At 39.9% G+C, this 27279-nt stretch overlaps 1 protein-coding gene and 1 pseudogene across 1 annotated transcript in view; both read left to right on the top strand.

Moving 5' to 3' along the window:
• The window catches only part of CERS3 (ceramide synthase 3), a 134414-nt gene extending 131866 nt beyond the window's left edge, over positions 1-2548 (top strand). Inside the window, exon 11 of the mRNA XM_040257028.1 lies at positions 1-2548. Within this exon, the coding sequence (XP_040112962.1) occupies positions 1-162 (162 nt within the window). The 3' untranslated portion in view covers positions 163-2548.
• On the top strand, positions 1296-27279 carry LOC120875376 (annotated as a pseudogene).

Here is a 27279-nt window from a genome sequence, read left to right as displayed (position 1 = left end):
AGCATCCGGGATGTGAGAAGTGATACTGAGAGTGAGCATGAAGAGAAAGAAAAGGAGGAAGAGGAGAAGGAAGAAGCCACGGAAGGCAAAGAGACAGACTGTTTGAAGAACAGCCTTGGGGCCAACAGGCATCTCATCCCCAATGGTCAGCATGGCCATTAGCTTGAAGCCCATGTAGCTCCCAGTGCACAGCGCGCTGTGAGGGCTGCTGGGAGCGGGACGTGCTCCCTCCTCCACTGCTGTGGCTTCAGGACCCAGAGGGACCACAGATTTTGCCCTTTGTTCTTTATCACCACCTTCCTCTCTCCTAAGATGTATTTAACAAAATGTTGTTTTTGTGTTAAAATGTTGAATATAGCATACCAGTGATTTTACTGGAGTTAGGACTCAGGCTTCAAAGATTTCTCCAGAGAACCCTTCTAGTTCGAATTGTGCCCATTCTGCATTTGAGACACCTGGAGCCAACTTGGTTGTGGGCCTTTCCCTTGCCACCTTGCCTGTGTTTATGATGATTTGAGAAGTGCTAAGGCAACCCACCTTTTCCAGGTGTGTTTGGCCACAGAAATAACTCACTTCCCAAAAGTGAGCTAGAGTTACCAAAGGAACAGTGGTGGCAGGACCAAACTAAGGGGCCAGGCTTCAGGGCTCACAGGCTCTCTTCTGCTGTGGAAAGTATTTAAGCCTTCCATGCTGTGTGCTGCGTCTCTCCAATGGGAAGACCCAGACATGCCCTTTCCCCTCACCGGGATGGAGTAAGGATCAAATGAGATAATAGTGGGCATGAGAGTGCATACTGTAGGCTGTGGTGTTCCTATTACTGGACCCTCTCTCCACCGTGACCTCAGCGTTGACCCTCTCTCCACCCTGACCCCAGCCCTGACCCTCTCTCCACCGTGACCCCAGCCCTGACTCTCTCTCCACTCTGACCCCAGCCTTGGCCCTCCTCTCACTGTGATCCCAGCCCTGTTTGGGAGAGCAGCCTGGTGAAACTTGACACTGAATGGGCCTGAACAAAAGGCATAGTTTTGAAGAATTCCTTTTAAATGTGTCTGGAGACACCTAGAAATGCAAGTACCCATAAAGCTGTTTCCACTATATTTGGTGACTGTTTTTTATTTCCCCAAAGGTAATTCTCATGTCCCCCAGGTTCTCATCCCTCGGGCTCCATGGCCAAGAGAAGGGAGTTTGGGCCCCACTCCTTGTGTTTTGCTGGTTTCTCGTTTCCTCTCTGAGAGGGATGCGTCCCTGTTGTGTCCTGAGCCACCCCCTCAGCCAACAGAGCTGCCCAGCAGGCCATGGGGTCCATCAGGGCACTGGACCCAGGTCAGGCTGCTCCCCGAGTCACCAACACTCAAGAAGCCCAGCATCTGGGGTGCAGCATGCACCTGAGCTCCCGAGTGAAGGAAGTCTTGGAAACAGAAGGTGATGCTGCACTATAAATCTCTGCAACCCAAGCCAACCAGAGTGCAAAGCAGTAACGCAGAACAAGAGAAAGTCTGGAGAATGCCCCCCGAGTCAGCGTCACCTCCTGGGCCACCTACCTCTTTGGAAGGACAGGTAGGGGCTGGTAGGTTAGTAGCCACCTCTCAGCCCCCACAGGGGTGCTTCTCCTAAGGCTCGCATGCAGGCACCTCAGGCATTCTCAGGTGGCTGACTGAAGAGAGGCAGAACCTTACAGGGGAAGAGTTGAGCAGAATATGCAACTTTTCCCCACCCAGTCTCTCATATTTTTTGGTCACATTTTGCATCTTCACCCTGTTTTGCTGAGGGTCCATATTACAAAGCCAACTAAGTGGAACCTGAGACCATGGGGACTAGTAAAGCCCACACAGGCTCCACCAATGGGGGCCATAGCCCCTGCAGCGCAAATGACACTGTATATGGTAAAGGTGTTGGCAGGTTTTTTTTTTTTTTCCAGTAAAAGTATTTTTTTTAACCTTCAGAATTCTTTCCCAACAAAATTTCTTTTTTGAGGAATTGTTATAACAACAGAAAAAATGTGTCGGGTTTCTCTGTATAATATCTGCTTTTATGAGTATAATAACATATGTATAATGTATATTATAAATCTCAAATGCCTCCAGTTACAGCTGTTCAAGCATAGCTGTTGAATTATTATTATTATTATTTTTTTGGTGAAAGGTCACACTAAGATATTATTTTTATTTTCCAGTTAACAAAAACATTTTCCTTGATTTATTTTGGTCTCTGTACCAAATATCTTCTTGCTTGAAGTAAAAAAGTGTTTAGTTGTTGCACTATCCTCCAGTTCTTTTTTTTCTTATTTGAACATCGAAAGTAAAATTGATAAGCGAACTCCAACTGCCTATGGAAAGCTGGAAGCAGCAAACTACCTCCGAAGAGGTAGAGATTCATGTTTTATAACATCTTTTAGGGCTTTTGTGGTTAATTTTAAGGCTGACCTCTCTTTTTACAGGAAACAAAAGCTCATACTATACACCAAATGGCTTTATAAAAATGTAGTCCACCATGCCACCAGTATTATTGTAATGGTAATGATTTACAATAAAACAAAGACCGAGTCCTGTGTGTGTGCTGATTGAGTCGATTCAGCTTGGCTTCCTAGAGATTATTTCTGGTCTTACTGAGTGGTGGAAACAAAGACTTGCCAGTCTTCTAGAAACACCCTGCAGGGAACCAGGAGAAACAATGAGGAGATCAGAGCCAAGTTAGGACCTGAGGGCCTCTGGCCTTGGGATACAGACACTAGACAAGGAGATGCGCAGATCAAGCCTGATGAGGGCGAGCCTCTCAGCTGTGCGCACTGCAGACAGACAACAACTTGTGGACTGGAGACTAGCCTGAGCCCTGTGACGCAAGGCCCTGGGGACATGCTAAAGAGTCTGGCCCTAAAGGTGTTTTGTCAGCCCCTTTTTCTGTACCTACCCGTCAAAGGTGGAGGAGGAAATAGGGTCTATTGATGGTTCAACTGGCTGTCCACCAGAATTACCTGTTGAGGTTTAAAACACACCTTGCCTGCTCCACATTTTATTTCATACTTTTGGGATGAGAAAAAAACTGAATTTTAACCAAGCCCAGGTACTTCTAAAGAGCAATCAGGATTCTCTGTGACCCCCCACCTAGTTTTATTCCTGTGTGGACTTTACATGCATGCTGTTGTGTCTTACTAGCAGTTTCATATGCTAATAAATGAGAATAGGCAATGATACAGAATATTTACTCCAAAATAAATCCAAATAAAATATAAAGGAGAAAAGGAAACCTGAGAATAGTCAACACAAATAGAAAACACTACAAGAGTGATACACTGGTTAGTACAATGGCAGTGTTGTTGTTTGTTTAGTCACTAAATTGCATCCAATTCTTTTGCAACTCCATGGACTGCCAGACTCCACTGTCCATGGGATTTCCCAGGCAAGAACACTGGAGTGGGTTTCCATTTCCTAATCCAGGGGATCTTTCCAACTGAGGGATCAAACCCACATCTCCTGCATTAGCAGGCAGATTCTTTACCACAGAGTGACCAGGGAAGCCCAAATTACCAAATCCAAATTTATGAGTAATTATATCTATATGATTATCTCAATAGATGCAGAGAAAGCCTTTGACAAAATTCAACATCCTTTTATGATAAAACCCCCCAGAAAGCATGCATAGAAGGAACATACCTCAACATAATAAAAGCCATATATGATAAACCCACAGCAAACATTATCCTCAATGGTGAAAAGTTGAAAGCATTTTCCCCTGAAGTCAGGAACAAGACAAGGGTGCCCACTCTCACCACTACTATTCAACATAGTTTTGGAAGTTTTAGCCACAGCAATCAGAGAAGAAAAAGAAATAAAAAGAATCCAGATGGGAAAAGAAGAAGTAAAACTCTCACTGTTTGCAGATGACGATTGTCTACATAGAAAACCCTAAAGACACCAACAGAAAATTACTAGAGCTAATCAATCAGTATAGTAAAGTTGCAAGATATAAAATTAACACACAGAAATCCCTTGCATTCCTATACACTAACAATGAGAAAACAGAGAAATTATGGAAACAATTCCATTCACCACTGCAATGAAAAGAATAAAATACTTAGGAATAAATCTACCTAAAGAAAAGACCTATACATAGAAAACTACAAAACACTGATGAAAGAAATCAAAGAGGACACTAATAGATGGAGGAATATACCATGTTCATGGATCGGATGAATCAATATAGTGAAAATGAGTATACTACCCAAAACAATCTATAGATTCAATGCAGTCCCTATCAAGCTACCAACAGTATTTTTCAGAGAACTAGAACAAATAATTTCACAATTTGTATGGAAATACAGAAAACCTCGAATAGCCAAAGCAATCTTGAGAAAGAAGAATGGAACTGGAGGAACCAACTTGCCTGACTTCAGGCTCTACTACAAAGCTACATTCATCAAGAGAGTCTGGTACTTGCACAAAGACAGAAATATTGATCAATGGAACAAAATAGAAAGCCCAGAGATAAATCCACGCACCTATGGACACCTTATCTTTGACAAAGGAGGCAAAAATATACAATGGAGAAAAGATAACTTTTAACAAGTGGTGCTGGAAAAACTGGTCAACCACTTGTAAAAGAATGAAACTAGAACACTTTCTAACACCATACACAAAAATAAACTCAAAATGGATTAAAAATCTAAATGTAAGACCAGAAACTATAAAACCCCTAGAGGAGAACATAGGCAAAACACTCACTGATGTAAATCATAGCAGGATCCTCTATGACCCACCTCCCAGAGTAACGGACCTAATTACACTTAAAAGCATTTGCACAACGAAGGAAACTATAAGCAAGGTGAAAAAACAGCCTTCAGATTGGGAGGAAATAATAGCAAATGAAGCAACTGACAAAGAATTAATCTCAAAAATATACAAGCAGCTCCTGCAGCTCAATTCCAGAAAAATAAATGACCCAATCGAAAAATGGGCCAAAGAACTAAACAGACATTTCTCAAAAGAAGACATACAGATGGCTAACAAACACATGAAAAGATGCTCAACATCACTCATTATCAGAGAAATGCAAATCAAAACCACGAGGCACCATCTCACGCCAGTCAGAATGGCTGCTATCAAAGTCTACAAACAACAAATGCTGGAGAAGGTGTGGAGAAAAGGGAACCCTCTTACACTGTTGGTGAGAATGCAAACTAGTCCAGCCATTATGGAGAACAGTGTGGAGATTCCTTAAAAAACTGGAAATATAACTGCCATATGACCCAGCAATCCCACTGCTGGGCATACACACTGAGGAAACCAGAATTGAAAGAGACATGTGTACCCCAATGTTCATCACAGCACTGTTTACAATAGCCAGGTAAAGGAAGCAACCTAGATGTCCACTGGCAGATGAATGGATAAGAAAGCTGTGGTATATATACACAATGGAATATTACTCAGCTATTGAAAAGAATGCATTTGAATCAGTTCTGATGAGGTGGATGAAACCAGAGCCTATTATAGAGAGTGAAGTAAGTCAAAGGAAAACACCAATACAGTATATTAATGCATATATATGGAATTTAGAAAGATGGTAATGATGACCCTATATGCGAGACAGTAAAAGAGACAGATGGAGAGAACAGTCTTTTGGACTCTGTGGAAGAAGGTGAGGGTGGGATGATTTGAGAGAATAGCACTGAAACGTGTATATTATCATATGTGAAATGGATTTCCAGTCCAGGTTTGATGCATGAGACACGGTGCTCAGGGCTGGTGCACTGGGATGACCCAGAGGGATGGGATGAGGAGGGAGGTGCGGGTGGTGGTCAGGATAGGGAACACATGTACACCTGTGGCATTTTCATGTCAATGTATGGCAAAAGCCACTACAATATTGTAAAGTAATTAGCCTCCAATTAAAATAATTAATTAAAAAATAAATACATCCATTGTAAAAAGAGTACCAGATTTTAAAATCCCAGCCATAAGCTGCTTATAAGAGATATGCTATTAATATAGGCAAAAAGAAATGCTGAAAGTCAAAGGAGGGAGAAAGGTATACCATGCAAACTCTATCCCCCCAAATTTGACATAGCCATTCTAATATCAGACAAAGGCAAAAAGAACTAGCAGGTATTAGAAATGTTTCAAAACAGTGAAAGGGATCAGTTTGCCAGGAAAATATTTAAAAATTAAATCTGTATACACTGAATAATATACCTTTAAAATATATAAAGTTTACAGAATTAAAAGGCATAACAAAGTCATAATCATGTTTGGGTGGTTTTAACACACCTTTCAGTATGTGATAAAACCAGCTGACCAAAAAGCAGTAAGAATATAGAAGATGTGAACAATTAAATGAACAAAATTGACCCAGTTGATATATGCAGAGAGCACTGTACCCAGCAAATGCAGACAGTTATTCTCTTCAAGTACACATGAACATTTACCCAGGTTGGCCACATGACAGCCCTTAAAACAAATCCCAAAACATTTCAAAGATTTTAAATCTATAGAGTATAATCACTGATCACAGTGAAATTACTAGAAAAATCATATTTTTAAGTTAAGCAATGTACTTCTACATGTAGCAAAGAAGAAATCACAATGGATATAAAACATTTTAAAATGCATAATAATAAAATGTGGGATTCAACTAGTGAAAAATTTAAAGGAAGTTTTACAATATTAAAAGCTTTTATAAATAAAGAAGACTGATGAAAATCAATGATTGAATGTCTCAAAAACAGAAATGAGTAAAATAGGAAACAAACACATGATAGAGAATATCATAAAAGTGAAAGTTGTTTCTTTAAAAGAAATTTATAAAATTCTAGCAAGACTGATTAAGACACAAATAACATTACGAATCAAAAGGATCTGTCATTATAGATTAAGCAGATATTCAACAAATAATAAGAGAATATCATGAACAACTTTATGTCAATGAACTTCCCTGCGGCTCAGGTGGTAAAGAATCTTCCTGTAATGTAGGAGACCCGGGTTTGATCCCTGGATTGGGAAGATCCCCTGGAGAAGGAAATGACAATCCACTCCAGTATTCTTGCCTGGAGAAGTCCATGGACAGAGAAGCCTGGTGGGCTACAGTCCATAGGGTCACAAAGAGTTGGACACAACTGAGCAACTAACATGATGAAGAACTTTATGTCAAAAGTTTAGTTTGTCAAATTAAAAAACTTTAATTTGTCAAAATGAGCGCAAGAAGAAATAGATATCCAAATAGTCTTCTATACAAAACAAATCTGAATTTTAAAAATCTACTCCCCCAAATCTTTAGTCCCAGATGGATTTTCCAGTGAATTCTCCCAATATTTAAGAGTCAGCACAAGTATTACAGAAACTTTTCCAGAGAAAAAAGGAAGGAATGCTTCCACATTTATTTTGCAAGGCCAGCATAATCTTGATACTAAAGTCTGACAAGATGTTAGGAGAAAAAGACCCAGCAAACATAAGCTAAGTCATTCAGAATCATAGGTGCAAATTTTCTAAACAAAGTAACTGATAGTACATGACAAACAATTTTGGTTTATTTCAGGAATATGTGGCTGATTTACTATTTGAAAAACAATGTTGTTAACCATTTAAAAAGATTTAAAGGAAAAAGCCAAATTTTTTAAAGCCTTATATAAAATTCACCCCCACTTATTAAAAAACAAACTTGCATAAAAGTAGGAAAGATTTTCCTTTATCTGATAAACAGCATCTTCACAAAATGTAAACACAGTATCATATAATCCTATAATAGGGAGATATTGAGATTTACCCCCCTGAGATTATTATCACTGAGACAAAAATGTCCATTATCTGCAAGGAGTCCCATCATCCTGAATATATTCAACATTACATTTTTCATTTAAGTCAATATTATATTTAATAAATAAAAATTACAAGGATCAAAAGGAAAAAATAAAAATTGTTAATGCAAACATAAATGAAAAAAAAAAAAAACCCACACATTGTATTGTGTGTAAATTTAAACAAAAATGCCAAAGATTAAGGCTGACACTGAGAGAGGATATCAGAAGGCAGACATACTGAAACCACAATCACAGACAACCAGCCAATCTGATCACACAGACCACAGCCTTGTCTAACTCAATGAAACTAAGCCATGCTGTGTGGGGACACCAAGATGGACAGGTCATGGTGGAGAGGTCTGACAGAATGTGGTCCACTGGAGAAGGGAATGGCAAACCACTTCAGTATTCTTGCTTTGAGAACCCTATGAACAGTATGAAAAGGCAAAAAGATAGGACACTGAAAGATGAACTCCCCAGGTTGGTAGGCGCCCAAATGCTACGGGAGATCAGTGGAGAAATAACTCCAGAAAGATTGAAGGGATGGAGCCAAAGCAAAAACAGCACCTAGTAGTGGATGGGACTAGTGATAGAAGCAAGGTTTGATGCTGCAAAGACCCATATTGCAAAGGAACCTGGAATGTCAGGTCCAAGAATCAAGGCAAATTAGAAGTGGTCAAACAGGAGATGACAAGAGTGAACGTCAACATTCTAGGAATGAGCGAACTAAGATGGACTGGGATGGGTGAATTTAATTCAGATGACCATTATATCTACTACTGTGGGCAGGGATCAGTTAGAAAAAATGGAGTAGCCATTATAGTCAACAAAAGAGTCTGAAATGCAGTACTTGGATGCAATCTCAAAAACAACAGAATGATCTCTGTTCATTTCCAAGGCAAACCATTCAATATCACAGTAATCCAAGTCTATGCCCCAACCAGTAACACTGAAGAGGCTGAAGTTGAATGGTTCTATGAAGACCTACAAAACCTTTTAGAACTAACACCCCAAAAAGATGTCCTTTTCATTATAGGAGACTGGATGCAAAAGTAGGAAGTCAAGAAACACCTGGAGTAACAGGCAAATTTGGCTTTGGAGTATAGAATGAAGCAGGGCAAAGGCTAATAGAGTTTTGCCAAGAAAATGCACTGGTCATAGCAAACACCCTCTTCCACCAACACAAGAGACTATACACATGGACATCACCAGGTGGCCAACACTGAAATCAGATTGATTATATTCTTTGCAGCCAAAGATGGAGAAGCTCTATATAGTCAGCAAAAACAAGACCAGGAGCTGACTGTGGCTTAGATCATGAACTCCTTATTGCCAAATTCAGACGGAAAATGAAGAAAGTGGGGAAAACCACTAGACCATTTAGGTATGACCTAAATCAAATCCCTTGATTATACAGTGGAAGTGAGAAATAGATTTAAGGGACTAGATCTGATAGACAGAGTGTCTGATGAACTAGGAAAGAGGTTCGTGACATTGTACAAGAGACAGGAATCAAGACCTTCCCCAAGAAAAAGAAATGCAAAAAAGCAAAATAGCTGTCTGAGGAGGCCTTACAAATAGATGTGAAAAGAAGAGAAATGAAAAGCAAAGGAGAAAAGGAAAGATAAACCCATTTGAATGCAGAGTTCCAAAGAATAGCAAGGGGAGATAAGAAAGGCTTCCTCAGCGATCAATGCACAGAAATAGAGGAAAACAATAGAATGGAAAAGACTAGAGATCTCTTCAAGAAAATTAGAGATACCAAGGGAACATTTCATGCAAAGATGGGCTCGATAAAGGACAGAAATGGTATGGACCTAACAGAAGCAGAAGAGGTGGCAAGAATACACAGAAGAACTGTACAAAAAAGATCTTCATGACCAAGATAATCACGATGGTGCGACTACTCACCTAGAGCCAGACATCCTGGAATGTGAAGTCAAGTGGGCCTTAGGAAGCATCACTATGAACAAAGCTAGTGGAGGTGATGGAATTCTAGTTGAGCTATTTCGAATCCTGAAAGATGATGCTGTGAAAGTGCTGCACTCAATATGCCAGCTAATTTGCAAAACTCAGCAGTGGCCACAAGACTGGAAAAGGTCAGTTTTCATTCCAATCCCAAAGAAATGCAATGCCAAAGAATGCTCAAACTACCACACAATTGCACTCATCTCACACGCTAGTAAAGTAATGCTCAAAATTCTCCAAGCCAGGATTCAGCAATACATGAACCGTGAACTTCCTGATGTTCAAGCTGGTTTTAGAAAAGGCAGAGGAACCAGAGATCAAATTGGCAACATCCACTGGGTCATGGAAAAAGCAAGAGAGTTCCAGAAAAACATTTATTTCTGCTTTATTGACTATGCCAAAGCCTTTGACTGTGTGGATCACAATAAACTGTGGAAAATTCTGAAAGAGATGGAATACCAGACCACCTGACCTGCCTCTTGAGAAACCTGTATGCAGGTCAGGAAGCAACAGTTAGAACTGGACATGGAACAACAGACTGGTTCCAAATACGAAAAGGAGTACGTCAAGGCTGTATATTGTCACCCTACTTATTTAACTTCTATTCAGAATACATCATGAGAAACGCTGGACTGGAAGAAGCACAAGCTGGAATCAAGATTGCCAGGAGAAATATCAATAACCTCAGATATGCAGATGACACCACCCTTATGGCAGAAAGTGAAGAGGTACTAAAGAGCCTCTTGATGAAAGTGAAAGAAGAGAGTGAAAAAGTTGGCTTAAAGCTCAACATTCAGAAAACAAAGATCATGGCATCTGGTCCCATCACTTCATGGGAAATAGATGGGGAAACCATGGAAACAGTGGCTGGCTTTATTTTTCTGGGCTCCAGAATCACTCCAGATGGTGACTGCAGCCATGAAATTAAAAGACGCTTACTCCTTGGAAGGAAAGTTATGACCAACCTAGCCAGCATATTAAAAAACAGAGACATTGCTTTGTCAACAAAGGTCCATCTAGTCAAGGCTATGGTTTTTCCAGTGGTCATGTATGGATGTGCAAGTTGGACTATAAAGAAAGCTGAGCACTGAAGATTTGATGCTTTTGAACTGTGATGCTGGAGAAGACTCTTGAGAGTCCCTTGGACTGCAAGGAGATCCAACCAGGCCATCCTAAAGGAGATCAGTCCTGGGTGTTCATTGGAAGTACTGATGTTGAAGGAGAAACTCTAATACTTTGGCCACCTGATGCAAAGAGCTGACTCATTTGAAAAGTCCCTAATGCTGGGAAAGATTGAAGGCAGGAAGAGAAGGGGATGGCAGAGGATGAGATGGTTGGTTTGCATCACCGACTCAATGGACATGAGTTTGGGTGGACTCCGGAAGTTGGTGATGGACAGGGAGGCTTGGTGTGCTGTGATTCATGGGTTCTCAGAGTTGGACACGACTGAGTGACTGAATTGCACTGAAAACAATGTCTCGAAAGGAGCATCTTAATGAAGATGGTTAAATGATAACAAAGAGCTTCTATTTCTCAAGAAAGCATTAAGAGAGCGAAAAAGCAAGCCATGGAGTGTTAAAACTGACAAAGGGCTCATATCCAATATATGTGAAGAAGTCCTACTCAAACCCAATACTGACAATTTGATTAAAAAAATGAGCAAGGCACTCAACAAACACTTTATGAAATGTGGTATCTAAATGACCAATAAGCATATGTAAGGTGCTCAGTCTCATTATTAGAACTACTCACAGTACCAGATGGCAATCGCATGGAACAATGGAAACTCATACACTGTTGGAGAAGTGTAAACAATTGTAACCGCTTTGAAAAACCATTTGTCATCATCTCCTAAAATTGAACATAGGCACATATAACCGAAGAATTTCATTCCTAGGTACATATCAAAAGGACACACACAAGAGCACCAAAGGAAGGCACATTAATGTTCACATGAGCAATGTTAATAGTAACTCAAAGGGGCACTTCCCAAATGTCCACCAAGAGTAAATTGGATATTGTGGTCTATTTACACTAAGGGATGCTGTGTTGCAATGAAAATGAACAAACTGGTACTTACAAAAGTATAGCTTCCTCTTAAAATCTTCATGTTTAGCAAAAAACTCTAATGGAAAATAAACATTTGTGTTTCCATTTTTATAACGTTCAAAAACAGATAAAACCAATCTATGATGGTAAAACTCAGAGCAGAGGTTACCCTTGGGGAGAAGAGAGGAATGGTGCCTGGATGAGGCCTGAAGGGACTTCGGGTGCTGGTGATGTTCTGCTTCTTGATGTGGGTGGTGCTTCCATGCATGCATTCAGTTTGATCCATCAGCAAACCGTACACTTAGGATTAGTATGATGTTCTGTATATACATTACAACTTCTTGAAAGTGGTTAAAAATGAAAAAGCAGAAACTAGCTACTTTTAAGTCCTTATCTTTCTAAGACAGCTGATGTTCAGAGATGACAGTCTCTTCTTTTGTAATATAAATTTCAATACCAAAAGTACCTATCTTAAGATATACATAAAATCCCATAGTCTTGCTACCATGTAATCCCCATTGACATCTAAAATAATTGCTTCCCAGGTGATACTAGTGGTAAAGAACCTGCCTGCCAATGCAGGAGACTTAAGAGATGAGGGTTCAATCCCTGGGTTAGGAAGATTCCCTGGAGGAGGACATGGCAAAGCCACTCCAGTGTTGTTGCGTGGAGAATCCCATGGACAGAGGAGTTTAGCAGGCTACAGGCTATAGGGTTGCAAAGAGTCAGACACGACTGAGGCTTAGCATACATGCATGCAATGAGTAATACATGTACATAATTAGAGCTTTCAAATAATGCAGTAGTAATGGGAAAGTGAAAGTGAAATTGCTCAGTTGTGTCCGACTCTTTGCGACCCCATGGACTGTAGTCCACCAGGCTCCTCCGTCTATGGGATTTTTCAGGCAAGAATACTGGAGTGGGTTGCCATTTCCTTCTCCAGGAGATCTTCCCAACCCAGGGGTTGAACCCATGTCTCCTACATTGTAGGCAGATGCTTTACCATCTGAGCCACCAGGAAAAGTCCCTGTACATAATTAGAGCATTCAAATAATGCAGTAATAATGTAAATATGTATTAATATTAAATGCAAAGTGAAAAGCTCTCTGCAAAAAGGAAGCACTCTTAACATTCATTATGATTCCATTCAGAAACATGAGTATTTAGCCTGAATTTTTTTTGCTATGCCAGCTCCCCAAACATCCCCAATGCAGCCTGTTTTTGAGACAAACCAAGCTGATTGTCCATGGCAGTAAGACAGAGCACCTAGAGGGGAGTGGCACTGAGCAGTGAGGGAAGGGCAAGGTCGGATTATTTCTGAGAATTTGAAGATTGTTTTATGGGTTTTTTTATGCTAAAACTTAATTAGGATCAGCTAAGGAACACATGTAACAGTTTAGGACTGTCAAAGGCAGCGGGAAAAGGTTTTGGGGTGAGGGGTTCAAAGAGTCATACGTTTTTTAATGCAGTTTTTTAAACTATCTCAGGATGTTTTCTATTGAGTTGGGTCTTGAGAGACTTTGAACACCCAGAGGGGGCACCTTTAACTAATTTGCAGTAAGGCTCCATATAGGCAGTTGGCAGCATTGTAAAATATACTCTTGAAACACCAAAGTCTGCACTGAAGTCCACACATTGATCTGTCCCTTGCTTTTTTCTCACTGGTGCATTGTACGGCTCTTTCCCTATCAGCACATGCAAATCTCCTTCATTTCTATAACAGTTGCCAGTAATCCTTAGAAATTTATCAATTGTTTAACCAGTCTTATATTGTTGGTCACTTGAATGGTTTCTAGCTTTTAGTTCTTATAACACTTCCATGAATATCCTTGGGAGGACATATCTAATTCAGGTTTAAAAACCCCCACTCTGTTATTTACTCTGTAACCTGGAGCACATCTCTTGATCTCTTCACTTTCAGTTTACCTCTCTGTAAAATGTGCAGACAGCCTTCTTCATTATGTCATTTTGACATATAAGGCATTTTTCAGCCCACCTTCACATAATAAGCACTCAGTAAATGTCAACTCTTCCAATTGTTCATAATTCCCATGGGGTGAGTTTCTACTAGTGAGAGATTGCTGGGTCAAGGCACACACAGTTTTCATGTTAATAGTTACAAATTGCCTTCCAAAAAGGTGAACAAATTTAAGTTCTACTGAGAGTGTTTGCGAGGAGCCATTTCTCTGAAATGGGAATCATCAACTTTTGACCTTTTCTTGTCTAAAAGTTTTAATATCTTACTGTTGTTTTGACTTACATCTCTTTAATGTGGATGGGATGGAACATTTTTGTTTCTCTTACTTGCTTACCCATTTTTCTAGTGGGTCATTTTCCTTAGGTTTCCATGAGGCCATTATAAAGAAATTGACTTCTCTGTCTTTTCATTTTCTTTAATTTTCTGTTTGGGGTCTCCTTTCTGCAGGCTGGAAAGTTGTAGTTCCTCTTAATTGTGGAGTCTGCCTCCTTTGGCTGAGGTTGGACCAATGCCTCATGGAGGTGTCCTGGTTGGGAGACTTCTGCCTATGTTCTGGTGGATCGAGTTAGATCTTGTCTCTCTGAAGGGCAGTGTTGTGTCCAATAGTGTGTTTCAGGGTGCCTATGGGTTTGGTGTGGCTTTGGGCAGCTAATGTTCAGGGTTGTGCTCCTGTTTTGCTAAGGATTGGTATGGGGCATCCAGTCCCAGACCTCGCTGGCTTTTGGGTGGGGTTTGGTTGGAGACCTTTGGGAGGGCTCTTGCCTATTAATGTCCTATGGGGTCGGGAGTTCTCTAGTGGTCCAAAGTCCTGGAGTTGAGTCTCCCACCCCTGGGGTCCAGGCCCAACCCCTGTCTATAGCATCAAGATTCCACAGGCCACACAGCATAGAAGACAGAATCCCTAGATTAATGGTGAAATAACTTAACAGCGCAAGACCACTCGAAGAGATTCACACACTTCCACGGAGAAAGAAAGGGGGAAAAGGAAGAAAAAGGAAAAAAAAAGAGATAAAAAGAAGAGTCAAAGAGAAGAGAGCAATCAAGCCAATAATCAAACCCCAAATGAAAATGGATGCTGAAAACTACTAACAGACCTGCAAAGATAGGAAGCCAAAAACAAAAGATAGGAAATTGACTTCTATCATTTGTCACATAAGATTCTCTGTTTGCCTTGGTCTTATGATTTTATATGTGGTGATTTGGGGGAGTTCATTCATGATTTTTGATTTCTCCAGTAGTAAAATACATCATTCTTTTGCTTAACAGTCTCTGGAATCTGCTTCCTGCTTAGAAAGTCTTCCCTAAACAAAACTCAGGAATAAATACATTAAAAATACAAAACAAAAAAATAAACAATGAGACCTTATTAAGCCCAGCTTTTCTTTTAATGACTTCTGTGTTACTTGTTGGAGAGCATGAATTAAATGGACTCTTAAAAGCAAATAAATAAATAAATACATTAAAATATACATAAATATATAAAAAATCAATCATACTTCTTTTTACAGCTTCCATGGATTCATTGACTCTCTGTCCCAGCTAGCATTTATTTTGTTGCAAGAAGTAAGATGGAAAGGAATATTTTTTTTAGTAGCTTGCTGGTTTTCCTCCAAGGCTTTTGCTGAATTGTTTCTTTTTTCTTATGTATGAAATGCCACTCTTAAATTCCCATATAAATTTTGTGTCTCCTGCCTCTGTGTACTTTTCATTCCGTTTCTGAGGTACTTATCCTATACTCTCTTGTTTTAGTTTGAATAACTTTAAAATTGGTTTTAATATGGTGGGGTCAGTGACTCATCTCTTCTCTTTTACTTCCAAAATTTACAGGCTCATTTTATTTCCAACATTTGTTTTATTACAAGCTAGAAACTGTTGTTATATTCCTCCCCCTCAAATCTTGATGGTATGCTATTTTGAGATTGCTTTAAATTTATAATTAATCTATGGGAGTTACTGTTTTGAGTCATCCTATCCAGGAGTAATGTGTGTATTCCTATTCAGTTAAAGCCTCTTTAGTGTCTTTCAGTAGAATTGAGAGATTTAGTTCACATTGACCCTGAAATTTCCCTTAAGGTTTATACCAAGGTAATGTATCTTTTATTATTATTATTAAAAATATGATCTTTACTTCCCTTGTATATAAAGGCATATATATGTATATATATATATATACACACATGTATAATATTAGAAATTTTACTGATTTTCGTATGTTAGTTGTGTAGACTGACAGTCCACTTGTACTCTTAATGGGTTTTCAGTTCAGTTCAGTTCACTTCAGTCACTCAGTCGTGTCTGACTCTTTGCAACCCCGTGAATCACAGCACACCAGGCTTCCCTGTCCATCACCAAATCCCAGAGTTCACCCAAACTCATGTCCATTGAGTCGGTGATTCCATCCAGCCATCTCATCCTCTGTCGTCCCCTCTCCTCCTGCCCCCAGTCCCTCCCAGCATCACAGTCTTTTCCAATGAGTCAGCTCTTCGCATGAGGTGGCCAAAGTACTGGACTTTCAGCTTTAGCATCATTCCTTCCAAAGAAATCCCAGGGCTGATCTCCTTTAGAATGGACTGGTTGGATCTCCTTGCAGTCCAAGGGACTCTCAGGAGTCTTCTCCAACACCACAGTTCAAAAGCATCAATTCTTCAGCACTTAGCTTTCTTCACAGTCCAACTCTCACATCCATACATGACCACAGGGAAAACCATAGCCTTGACTAGATGGACCTTTGTTGGCAAAGTAATGTTTCTGCTTCTGAATATGCTATCTAGGTTGGTCATAACTTTCCTTCCAAGGGGTAAGCATCTTTTAATTTCATGGCTGCAACCACCATCTGCAGTGATTTTGGAGCCCAAAAAAACTAAGTCAGACACTGTCTCCATGGTTTCCCCATCTATTTCCCATGAAGTGATGGGACCAGATGCCATGATCTTCGTTTTCTGAATGTTGAGCTTTAAGCCAACTTTTTCACACTCTTCTTTCACTTTCATCAAGAGGCTTCTTGAATCCTCTTCACTTTCTGCCATAAGGGTGGTGTCATCTGAGGTTATTGATACTTTTCCCAGCAATCTTGATTCCAGCTTGTGCTTCTTCCGGCCCAGCATTTTTCATGATGTGCTCTGCATATAAGTTAAATGAGTAGGGTGACAATATACAGCCTTGTCATACTCCTTTTCCTATTTGGAACCAGTCTGTTGTTCCATGTCCAGTTCTAACTGTTGCTTCCTGACCTGCATACAGATTTCTCAAGAGGCAGGTTAGGGGGTCTGGTATTCCATCTCTTTCAGAATTTCCCACAGTTTATTGTGATCCACACAGTCAAAGGCTTTGGCATAGTCAATAAAGCAAAACAGATGTTTTTCTGGAACTCTCTTGCTTTTTTGATGACCCAGTGGATGTTGCCAGTTTGATCTCTGGTTCCTCTGCCTTTTCTAAAACCAGCTTGAACATCAGGAGTTCACGGTTCATGTATTGCTGAATCCTGGCTTGGAGAATTTTGAGCATTACTTTACTAGTGTGTGAGATGAGTGCAACTGTGCGATAGTTTGAGCATTCATTGGCATTGCCTTTCTTTGGGATTGGAATGAAATCTGACCTTTTCCAGTCCTGTGGCCACTGCTGAGTTCTCCAAATTTGCTGGCACATTGAGTGCAGCACTTTCACAGCATCATCTTTCAGGATTTGAAATAACTCAACTAGAATTCCATCACCTCCACTAGCTTTGTTCATAGTGATGCTTCCTAAGGCCCACTTGACTTCACATTCCAGGATGTCTGGCTCTAGATGAGTGACCACATCATCATGATTATCTTGGTCATGAAGATCTTTTTTGTACAGTTCTTCCGTGTATTCTTGCCACCTCTTCTTAATATCTTCTGCTTCTGTTAGGTCCAGACCATTTCTGTCCTTTATCGAGCCCATCTTTGCATGAAATGTTCCCTTGGTATCTCTAATTTTCCTGAAGAGATCTCTAGTCTTTCCCATTCTGTTCTTTTCCTCTATTTTTTTGCACTGATCACTGAGGAAGGCTTTCTTATCTCTCCTTGCTATTCCTTTGAACTCTGCATTTAGATGTTTATATATTTCCTTTTCTCCTTTGCTTTTTGCTTCTCTTTTTTTCACAGCTATTTGTAAGGCCTCCTCAGACAGCCATTTTGCTTTATTACATTTCTTTTCCATGAGGATGGTCTTGATCCCTGTCTCCTGTACAATGTCACGAACTTCTGTCCATAGTTCATCAGGCACTCTGTCTATCAGATCTAGTCCCTTAAATCTATTTCTCACTTCCACTTCTTGCCACCTCTTCTTAATATCTGGTTCTGTTAGGTCTATACCATTTCTGTCCTTTATTGAACCCATCTTTGCATGAAATGTTCCCTTGGTATCTCTAATTTTCTTGAAGAGATCTCTAGTCTTTCCCATTCTGTTGTTTTCCTCTATTTCTTTGCACTGATCGCTGAGGAAAGCAATCATAAGGGATTTGATTTAGGTCATACCTGAATGGTCTAGTGGTTTTATCCACTTTCTTCAATTTCAGTCTGAATTTGGCAATAAGGAATTCATGATCTGAGCCACAGTCAGCTCCTGGTCTCATTTTTGCTGACTGTATAGAGCTTCTCCATCTTTGGCTACAAATAATATAATCAGTCTGACTTCGGTGTTATCCACTTGGTGAGGTCCATGTGTAGAGTCTTCTCTTGTGTTGATGGAAGAGGGTGTTTGCTATGACCAGTGCGTTCTCTTGGCAGAACTCTATTAGCCTTTGCCCTGCTTCATTCCATATTCCAAGGCCAAATTTGTCTGTTACTCCAGGTGTTTCTTGACTTTCTACTTTTGCATCCAGTCCCCTATAATGAAATGGACATCTTTTTTGGGTGTTAGGTCTAAAAAGGTCTTGTAGGTCTTCATAGAGCCATTCAACTTCAGCTTCTTCAGCATTTCTGGTTGGGGCATAGACTTGGATTACTGTGATATCGAATGGTTTACCTTGGAAATGAACAGAGATCATTCTGTTGTTTTTAAGATTGCATCCAAGTACTGCATTTCGGACTCTTTTGTTGACCATGATGGCTACTCCATTTCTTCTGAGGGATTCCTGCCCACAGTAATAGATATAATGGTCATCTGAGTTAAATTCCCCCATTCTAGTCCATTTTAGTTCACTGAATCCTAGAATGTCGATGTTTACTCTTGCCATCTCGTTTGACCACTTCCAATTTGCCTTGATTCATGGACCTGACATTCCAGGTTCCTATGCAGTATTGCTCTTTACAGCATCAGACCTTGCTTCTATCACCAGTCACATCCACAACTGGGTATTGCTTTTGCTTTGGCTCCATCCCTTCATTTTTTCTGGAGTTATTTCTCCACTGATCTCCAGTAGCATATTAGGCACCTACTGACCTGGGGAGTTCCCCTTTCAGTATCCTATCATTTTGCCTTTTCATACTGTTCATGGGGTTCTCAAGGCAAGAATATGAAGTGGTTTACCATTCCCTTCTCCAGTGGACCACATTCTTTCAGACCTCTCCACCATGACCCTCCTGTCTTGGATGACCCCTCACGGCATGGCTTAGTTTCATTGAGTTCGACAAGGCTGTGGTCCTTGTGATCAGATTGGCTAGTTTTGTGTGATTATGGTTTCAGTGTGTCTGCCCTCTGATACCCTCTTGCAACACCCACCGTCTTACTTGGGTTTCTCTTACCTTGGACGTGGGGTATCTCTTCACGGCTGTTCCAGCAAAGCACAGCTGCTGCTCCTTACCTTGGATGAGGGGTATCTCCTCATGGCTGCCCCTCCTGACCTTGAATGTGGAGTAGCTCCTCTTGGCCCTCCTGCACTCGCACAGCGGCCACTCCTTGGACTTGGGTTTTCAGCTCTTCCTAAAAATCAGGAATGGATGTGGATATTGAATTACATTTCTTGGGGTGCTGATCTAGTAGTTTTTTACTCTGTTAATGTGATCTCATATTAGTTTCTTACTACTGGCTATCTGCCTGCAATGCAGGACGCCGGGTTCAATTCCTGGGTTGGGAAGATCTCCTGGAGAAGAAAATGGCAACCCACTCCAGTATTCTTGCCTGGAAGATCCCATGGACAGAGGAGCCTGGCAAGCTACAGTCCATGGGGTCGAAAGAGTCAGACATGACTTAGTGACTAAACCACCACCACTGGGCTAGCCTGGCATTCAGGGAACCAACTCTTGGTCATGATATATTATTTTAAAATTTACTCAAAATATGTTTTTGCTAATATTCTGTTAAATATTTTAGAATGAATTTTATTAAAGTATTTTTCTACAGTTTTCTACTTTTCTTCTAAATGTTCTTTGTATAAATATTGTGTAGAGCTGATAAAGAAAAATTTAGGAGGTTCTTTTCTTGCTCCTTTGTTACTTTATTCTTTCCCTTATTTTTTTATTGCTTGCTCTGAGTATTGCATTTTACATACATAACTGATCACTGGTTTTGGCATTTTTACAAATTCAAGTGACGTACGAGAATCTTATTTCCCTCTGTCTCTTTACGATCCTCCATTTATAATTGTTTAAATATTTCCTGTATATATTTTGAGAACCACATCAGATAATGTTATAATGTTTGCTCCAATCCTCAAACTTAATTTAGAAAAGTTGAACAAAGAAGGCTACATCTTTGCTTTCACCCATACCCTTTTTGTTGTATTCTCTTCTGTCTTGAAATTCTAAGATTTCTTATTTTATTGTGTTTTTCTGTTTCAAGGACTCTCTTTGAACATTGTTTAGGATAGGTGCTTATAATAGTTCATTTTCTTTACCTGATATTTTCATTTTCCCTGCATTTCTGAAGGACAGGTTCACTGAATATAGAATTACAGAATAAATATATACCTAAATAACTATCAAATTATAGTTATTTTCTTTCAGCACTTGGAAACTGTTGTGTCAACTTCCTTCTGGTCTTCATGGTTTCTGATGAGAAATCTGCTGTGATTTGAATGATTTATACCCTATTGATAGTTATTAGTTGTGTCTTGCTGCTGCTACAAGAATTTTTCCTTTGGTTTTTGTTTTTAAGTTTGATTATGACATGTGCTGATAATGAATTTCATTGGGTTTATCCTCTATTGTGTTTGCTTAGCTTTTAAAATCTGTATGCTTATGTCTTTTACTGAATCTGAGAAATTTTCAGTCATTATTTATTTGAATGCTTTTTCAGCCCCCTCTTTTTCTTCTTTTCACTTGGAACTCAAATGACACAAATGTCAGCACTTTCATTAGACTCCTGTAGGCCCCTGAGATTTTGGTTTGCTCATGGTTTTGGTTTTAGTTTTATTCACTCTATTTTCTCTTTGTTGTTTAGACTGGACAATTTTTACTGTATTAATTTCCAGATCATGAATTCTTTACTCTGTCATCTCCATTTTGTTGTTGAGAGAAACAACGTAAAACTCCACTGAGTTTTAAAATTTTGGTTATTGTATTTTTTAATTCTAAGATTTCTATTCGGTTTTCCTTTATGTCTTTATTACTTTGCTGAAACTTTTTCACATTTCCATTTATTTCAAGCATGTTTGTAACTGTTCCTTGAGGCATTTTTAAAATTGAGAACTGTTTTAAAATGCTTGTGAAGAAGCAAATAATAAAATGAAAGTAGAAATGAATAAAAGTGAAAGCAAAAACAATAAGAAAAGGCAATGAAATGAGCTGATTCTTTGAAAAGAGTCAATAAAATGGAAAGACTTAAAAAGATAATATACAATAATCAATATCAAGAATGACATAGGTACTACAATTATAGACCTTGAATCTTTTAAAAAGACAGTAAGAGAATACTATAAACAACTTAATTTCATAAATTCAATAACTCAGAAGAAATGGACCAATTCCTTGAAAATTGCAACCTACTGCTGCTGCTAAGTTGCTTCAGTCGTGTCTGACTCTGTGCGACCCCAGAGACAGCAGCTTACCAGCCTCCCCTGTCCCTGGGATTCTCCAGGCAAGAACACTGGAGTGGGTTGCCATTTCCTTTTCCAATGCATCAAAATGAAAAGTGAAAGTGAAGTTGCTCAGTCCTGTCCGACTCTTCACCACCCCATGGACTGCAGTCTACCAGGCTTCTCCGTCCATGGGATTTTCCAGGCAAGAGTACTGGAGTGGGTTGCCATTGCCTTCTCCAAGCTACTACTACTACTTAGTAGATAACTTGAGTAACACTGTACCTATAAAAGAAATAAGAGTTTCTAATTAGAAAGCCCCCAAAAAGGAAATATGCTATCCCATACAGTTTAACTTGTAAGAATTACCAAACATGTTTAAAAGTTAACACCAATTTAACACAATCTCTTCCAGCAAGATAAGAAGGTGAAAACATTTCTGAAACCAGAATTGCCTCAAAAATTACCACAAATACAGTACAAGAAAATACAATCATCTATCAAAATCTCCCATGACTTTGTTGCAAAATTCCTCAATAGAATGCTAACAAATTGAACCCAGCATTTTGTTTTTTTTAAATTACATACCATTACCACATGTGATTATTCCTGCTATGTGAGACTGGATCAATGTTTGAAAATCAATTACCTTAAGCAATGACACCCCACTCCAGTACTCTTGCCTGGAAAATCCCATGGACAGAGGAGCCTGGTAGGCTGCAGTCCATGGGGTCGCTAACAGTTGGGCATGACTGAGTGATTTCATTTTCACTTTTCACTTTCATGCATTGGAGAAGGAAATGGCAACGCACTCCAGTATTCTTGCCTGGAGAATCCCAGGGACAGGGGAGCCTGGTGGGCTGCTGTCTATGGGGTCGCACAGAGTTGGACATGACTGAAGTGACTTAGCAGCAGCAGCAGCAGCAGCAACCATATGAACAAGTTAAGAAAAAAAAATATGATTTATCAATCAATGCAGGAAGAGCATTGGACAAAATCTAACAAAGATTATAAAAACTCATCAATCTAGTAATAGAGGGAAATCCTTAAACTTAATGAAGAGCACCTACAAAGTAACCTAACATCATAGTTAAGGGAAAGACAATGCTTTCCCCCTAAGACTGATCAAGGCAAGGATGTCTCCTCTTAGCACTGTTATTCTGACCACCTGGCAACATGGCATTGGAGGTCCTAACTGCTATAATAAGACAGTAAAAAGAAACAAAAGGCTCACAGATTGAAAAGGAAGGAAAAAACTCCTTATTTTCTGATAACATTATCTATGTAAAAAATACTAATGAATCTATAAAATCCTCACAAAATTTTACCACATATGAATTCATCAGGTCAGCGGACATAAAATCATCATACAAAGAATTAACTGAAATTCTACTTATTAAAAATGAACATGTAGAAACAAATTTAAAGCATGATGCCAATTCTAATTTTCCAATAAAATGAAAAACTTAGCTATAAGTGTAACACATTCAGGGTCTGTATACTGAAATTTGCAAAATTCCAAGGAAAGAAATAGAGAAAGACTTAAAAAATAGAAGATAAGTCCTATGTTCATGGATTGGAAAACTCAACTTAGTAAAGATGTTGATTCTCTGCAAACTGATCTCTAGTTCTAATAAAGTTTCTATCAAACCACCATTTAATTTTATTTGTTTTTGTGGACATCAACAAGCTTTTTGTAAAATCTATATGGGAAGGTATGGCAGTAGAGTAGGTAAAACAACCTTGAAAAGAATAAAGTGGGAGGAAAAACTTTACCTGATACTAAAAATAGGAAAAGGAGTATGTCAAGGCTGTATATTGTCATCCTGCTTATTTAACTTATATGCAGAGTACACCATGAGAAACGCTGGAATCAAGATTGCCGGGAGAAATATCAATAACCTCAGATATGCAGATGACACCACCCTTAAAAGTGAAGAGAAACTAAAAAGCCTCTTGATGAAAGTGAAAGAGGAGAGTGAAAAAGTTGGCTTAAAGCTCAACATTCAGAAGACTAAGATCATGGCATCTGGTCTCATCACTCATGGGAAATAGATGAGGAAACCATGGAAACAGTGTCAGACTTCATTTTTTTGTGCTCCAAAATCACTGCAGATGGTGACTGCAGCCATGAAATTAAAAGACGCTTACTCCTTGGAAGAAAAGTTATGACCAATCTAGATAGCATATTCAAAAGCAGAGATATTACTTTGCCAACAAAGGTCCGTCTGGTCGAGGCTATGGTTTTTCCAGTGGTCATGTATCAATGTGATAGTTGGACTGTGAAGAAAGCTGAGCACCGAAGAATTGATGACTTTGAGCTGTGGTGTTGGAGAAGACTCTTGAGAGTCCCTTGGACTGCAAGGAGATCCAACCAGTCCATTCTAAAGGAGATCAGCCCTGGGTGTTCTTTGGAAGGAATGATGCTAAAGCTGAAACTCCAGTACTTTGGCCACCTCATGAGAAGAGTTGACTCATTGGAAAAGACTCTGATGCTGGGAGGGATTGGGGGCAGGAGGAGAAGGGGATGACAGAGGATGAGATGGCTGGATGGCATCACCGACTCGATGGACGTGAGTTTGAGTGAACTCCGGGAGTTAGTGATCGACAGGGAGGCCTGGCGTGCTGCGATTCATGGGGTCGCAAAGAGTCGGACACGACTGAGTGACTGAACTGAGCTGAACTGACCTGAAAGCTTACTATGTAGCTTTACAGTAATCAGGACAGAGTGGTATTGGTAGAGGGATATCTGGGTTTTGACTGTTTGTGACCTCATAGACTATAGTCCACCAAGCTCTTCTGTTCTTGGAATTATCCAGGCAAGAATACTGGAGTGGGGAGCCATTCCTGATAGCTTACAGTGAGTGGTGTCGGATTCATGACCTCTGAAGAAGAGAAATTAGCTTTGGGACCAGAGACAGGGCTTTAGGCACTTAGAGCTTCATGTGGCAAAAGTTTTATCACAGTGAAAAAGGGATAGAGAGAGACACAGATATCAGAAGGGGCCCAAGAGCGCCCCACTGGCCTGTCTTATCAAGGTTTTTTATATACTTTTTCAGTTGGTTACTAACAACAGAAAGGTCTTACCAGACCCACTGCCACAACATGCATCTTAAGATAACAGGATTAGTCAGAAGGTTCTTAAGAAGGAGAAACGTGTCCTTGAGCAAGATACATTGTTGTTATATAACTGTTTGTACAGAGTTTAAGGAAAAACATACCCCTCAGTAAGATGAGTTGTTTTATTGTGTAATCATTAGCTCTGGGCTTAAAGAAAGTTAGTCTTAGAAGAAATAGATTGTTGCCATAACAACTCAGAGTTTAAGAAAAAAAAATCTTAACTAAGAAGAGGTAAGAGGGTAAGTGAAGTCACTCAGTAGTGTCTGACTCTTTGCAACCCCATGGACAGTAGCCTGCACCAGGCTCCTCCGTCCATAGGATTTTCTAGGCAAGAGTACTGGAGTGGGTTGCCATTTCCATCTCCAGGGAATCTTCCCGACCCAGGGATCAAACCCAGGTCTCCTGCATTGTAGGCAGACGCTTTACTGTCTGAGACACCAGGAAAGTTCGACTAAGAAGGAGAGCAGAAAAAAAAAGTTTGTCCTTTACTCCTCCTCAAGAGCACCAGACCCCTTATCCACGTACCTAAGAATTAGCTCTCTCATTCTCTTCTCCAGCTGATGTTCATGACCCAGGGACTGAACCTGGGTCTCTGCATTGCAGGTGGATTCTTTACCCTCTGAGCCCCCAGAGAAGCCTGGCAGGGCATAGACACATAGATTAACGGAACCAAAGAGGGATCCCAGAAAGTCATCTACACAAATATGTCCAACTTATTTTGACAAAGGTGAAAAGCCATTCAAACAAGGAAAGATAGCATTTTCAAGAAAATGTGCTAGAGAAACGAGACATTAAATGAGCCTCAACCCAAATATCATGTCTATATGAATCATAGACTTAAAAGTGTAAAATAAAAACTGTTAGAGAAAAAAAAAATGGGAGAAATTCTTGAGATTCTTGTGCTCAGACAAAGAATTCTTACACTTGACACCAAGAACCCGGGTCTCCCGCATTGCAGGCAGACACTTTAACCTCTCAGCTACCAAGGAAGCTCAAAAGTATGATCCATAAGAGAAAAATATTGATAAATTATACCTCATCAAAATTAAAATATTTGCTCTGTAAAAGACTTTGTTAAGAGGATGAAAAGGCAAGCATATCTGTAGACTAAGAAAAAGTTTTGCAAATCATATATTTGACAAGGGACTTGTATGCAGAATATACAAAGAACTCCCAAAATTCAATATCAAGAAAACAATTGAATTAGAAAATGGGGAAAAGTTATGAACAGATATTTCTATTCATGACGATATATAGATGGAAAATAAGCACAGGAAAAGATGTTCATCAGTAGTCATTTGAATTTACAAATTTAAACCACAATGAGATATTACTACACATCTTCCAAAATAATTAAAATAAAAAATATTGATAACACCAAATGTTGGTGAAGAGGCAGATAGACTTCATCACTCATTTATTGCTTGTAGGAATGTAAAATAACCATCCACTCTGGAAAAGAGTTTAGCAATTAAAAAACAAAAAACAAACTAAAGAGGTAACTACCATATGAATCATGAACTGCACTTGAGCATTTATCCCTGAGAAATCGAAGCTTCAATTCACACAAAAATGTATATATAAGTAGATTTATCAATAATAACTCCAGCTGGGGCTAAGAAGAGGAAGTTCGTGGCTGATGGCATCTTCAAAGCTGAACTGAATGAGTTTTTCACTGAGGAGCTGGCTGAGGTGAGGTCCATGTTATACCAACCAGGACAGAAATCATTATCTTGGCCATGAGGACACAGAATGTTCTTGGTGAGAAGGGCCGGTGGGTTCTGGGAATTGACTGCTGTGGTTCAGAAGAGATTTGGCTTCCCTGATGGCAGTGTGTAGAGCTTTATGCTGAAAAGGTAGCCACAGGAAGTCTGTGTGCCATTGTCCATGCAGAGTCTCTGTGTTACAGACTGGTCGGTCCTCCACCCTCCTGTGCGGCGGACCTGCTGTGGTACGCTGCAGTTCTTCCTGGAGAGTAGGGCCAAAGGCTGCGAGGTGGTAGTGTCTGGGAAACTCTGAGGACAGAGGGCTGAATCCACGCATGGCGAAGTCCACACAGATGGCCTCATGAGCCACAGTGGGGACCTGTTAACTACTATGTTGAGCCTGCCGTGCGCCTTGTGCTGCTCAGACAGGGTGTGCTGGGCATCAAGGGAATGAGTGTGCTGCCTTGGGACCCAACTGGTAAGACTGGCCCTCAGGAGCCTCTGCCTGATGATGTGAGCAATTGTGGAAGCCAAAGATGAAACACTGCCCACCACCCTCATCTCTAAACAGAAGAGTGGGAAGCCTGAGCCGCCTGCATGCCCCAGCTGGTACCCACAGCACAATAGGTCTCCTTGGCCACTGGATCTGGAGATTGGATGCTGCTCTATAAAGATGTTTAATAAAAAATTTTTTAAAGAAAAAAAAATAATAACTCCAACTGGAAACAATTCAGTTCTTCAATGGATGAATGGTTAA

This window comes from Oryx dammah, unplaced genomic scaffold (assembly GCF_014754425.2).
Source record: "Oryx dammah isolate SB20612 unplaced genomic scaffold, SCBI_Odam_1.1 HiC_scaffold_16, whole genome shotgun sequence".
NCBI lineage: Eukaryota > Metazoa > Chordata > Mammalia > Artiodactyla > Bovidae > Oryx > Oryx dammah.
The sequence above is the reverse complement of the archived record's forward strand: the minus strand, read 5'-3'. Positions and strand labels throughout refer to the sequence as shown.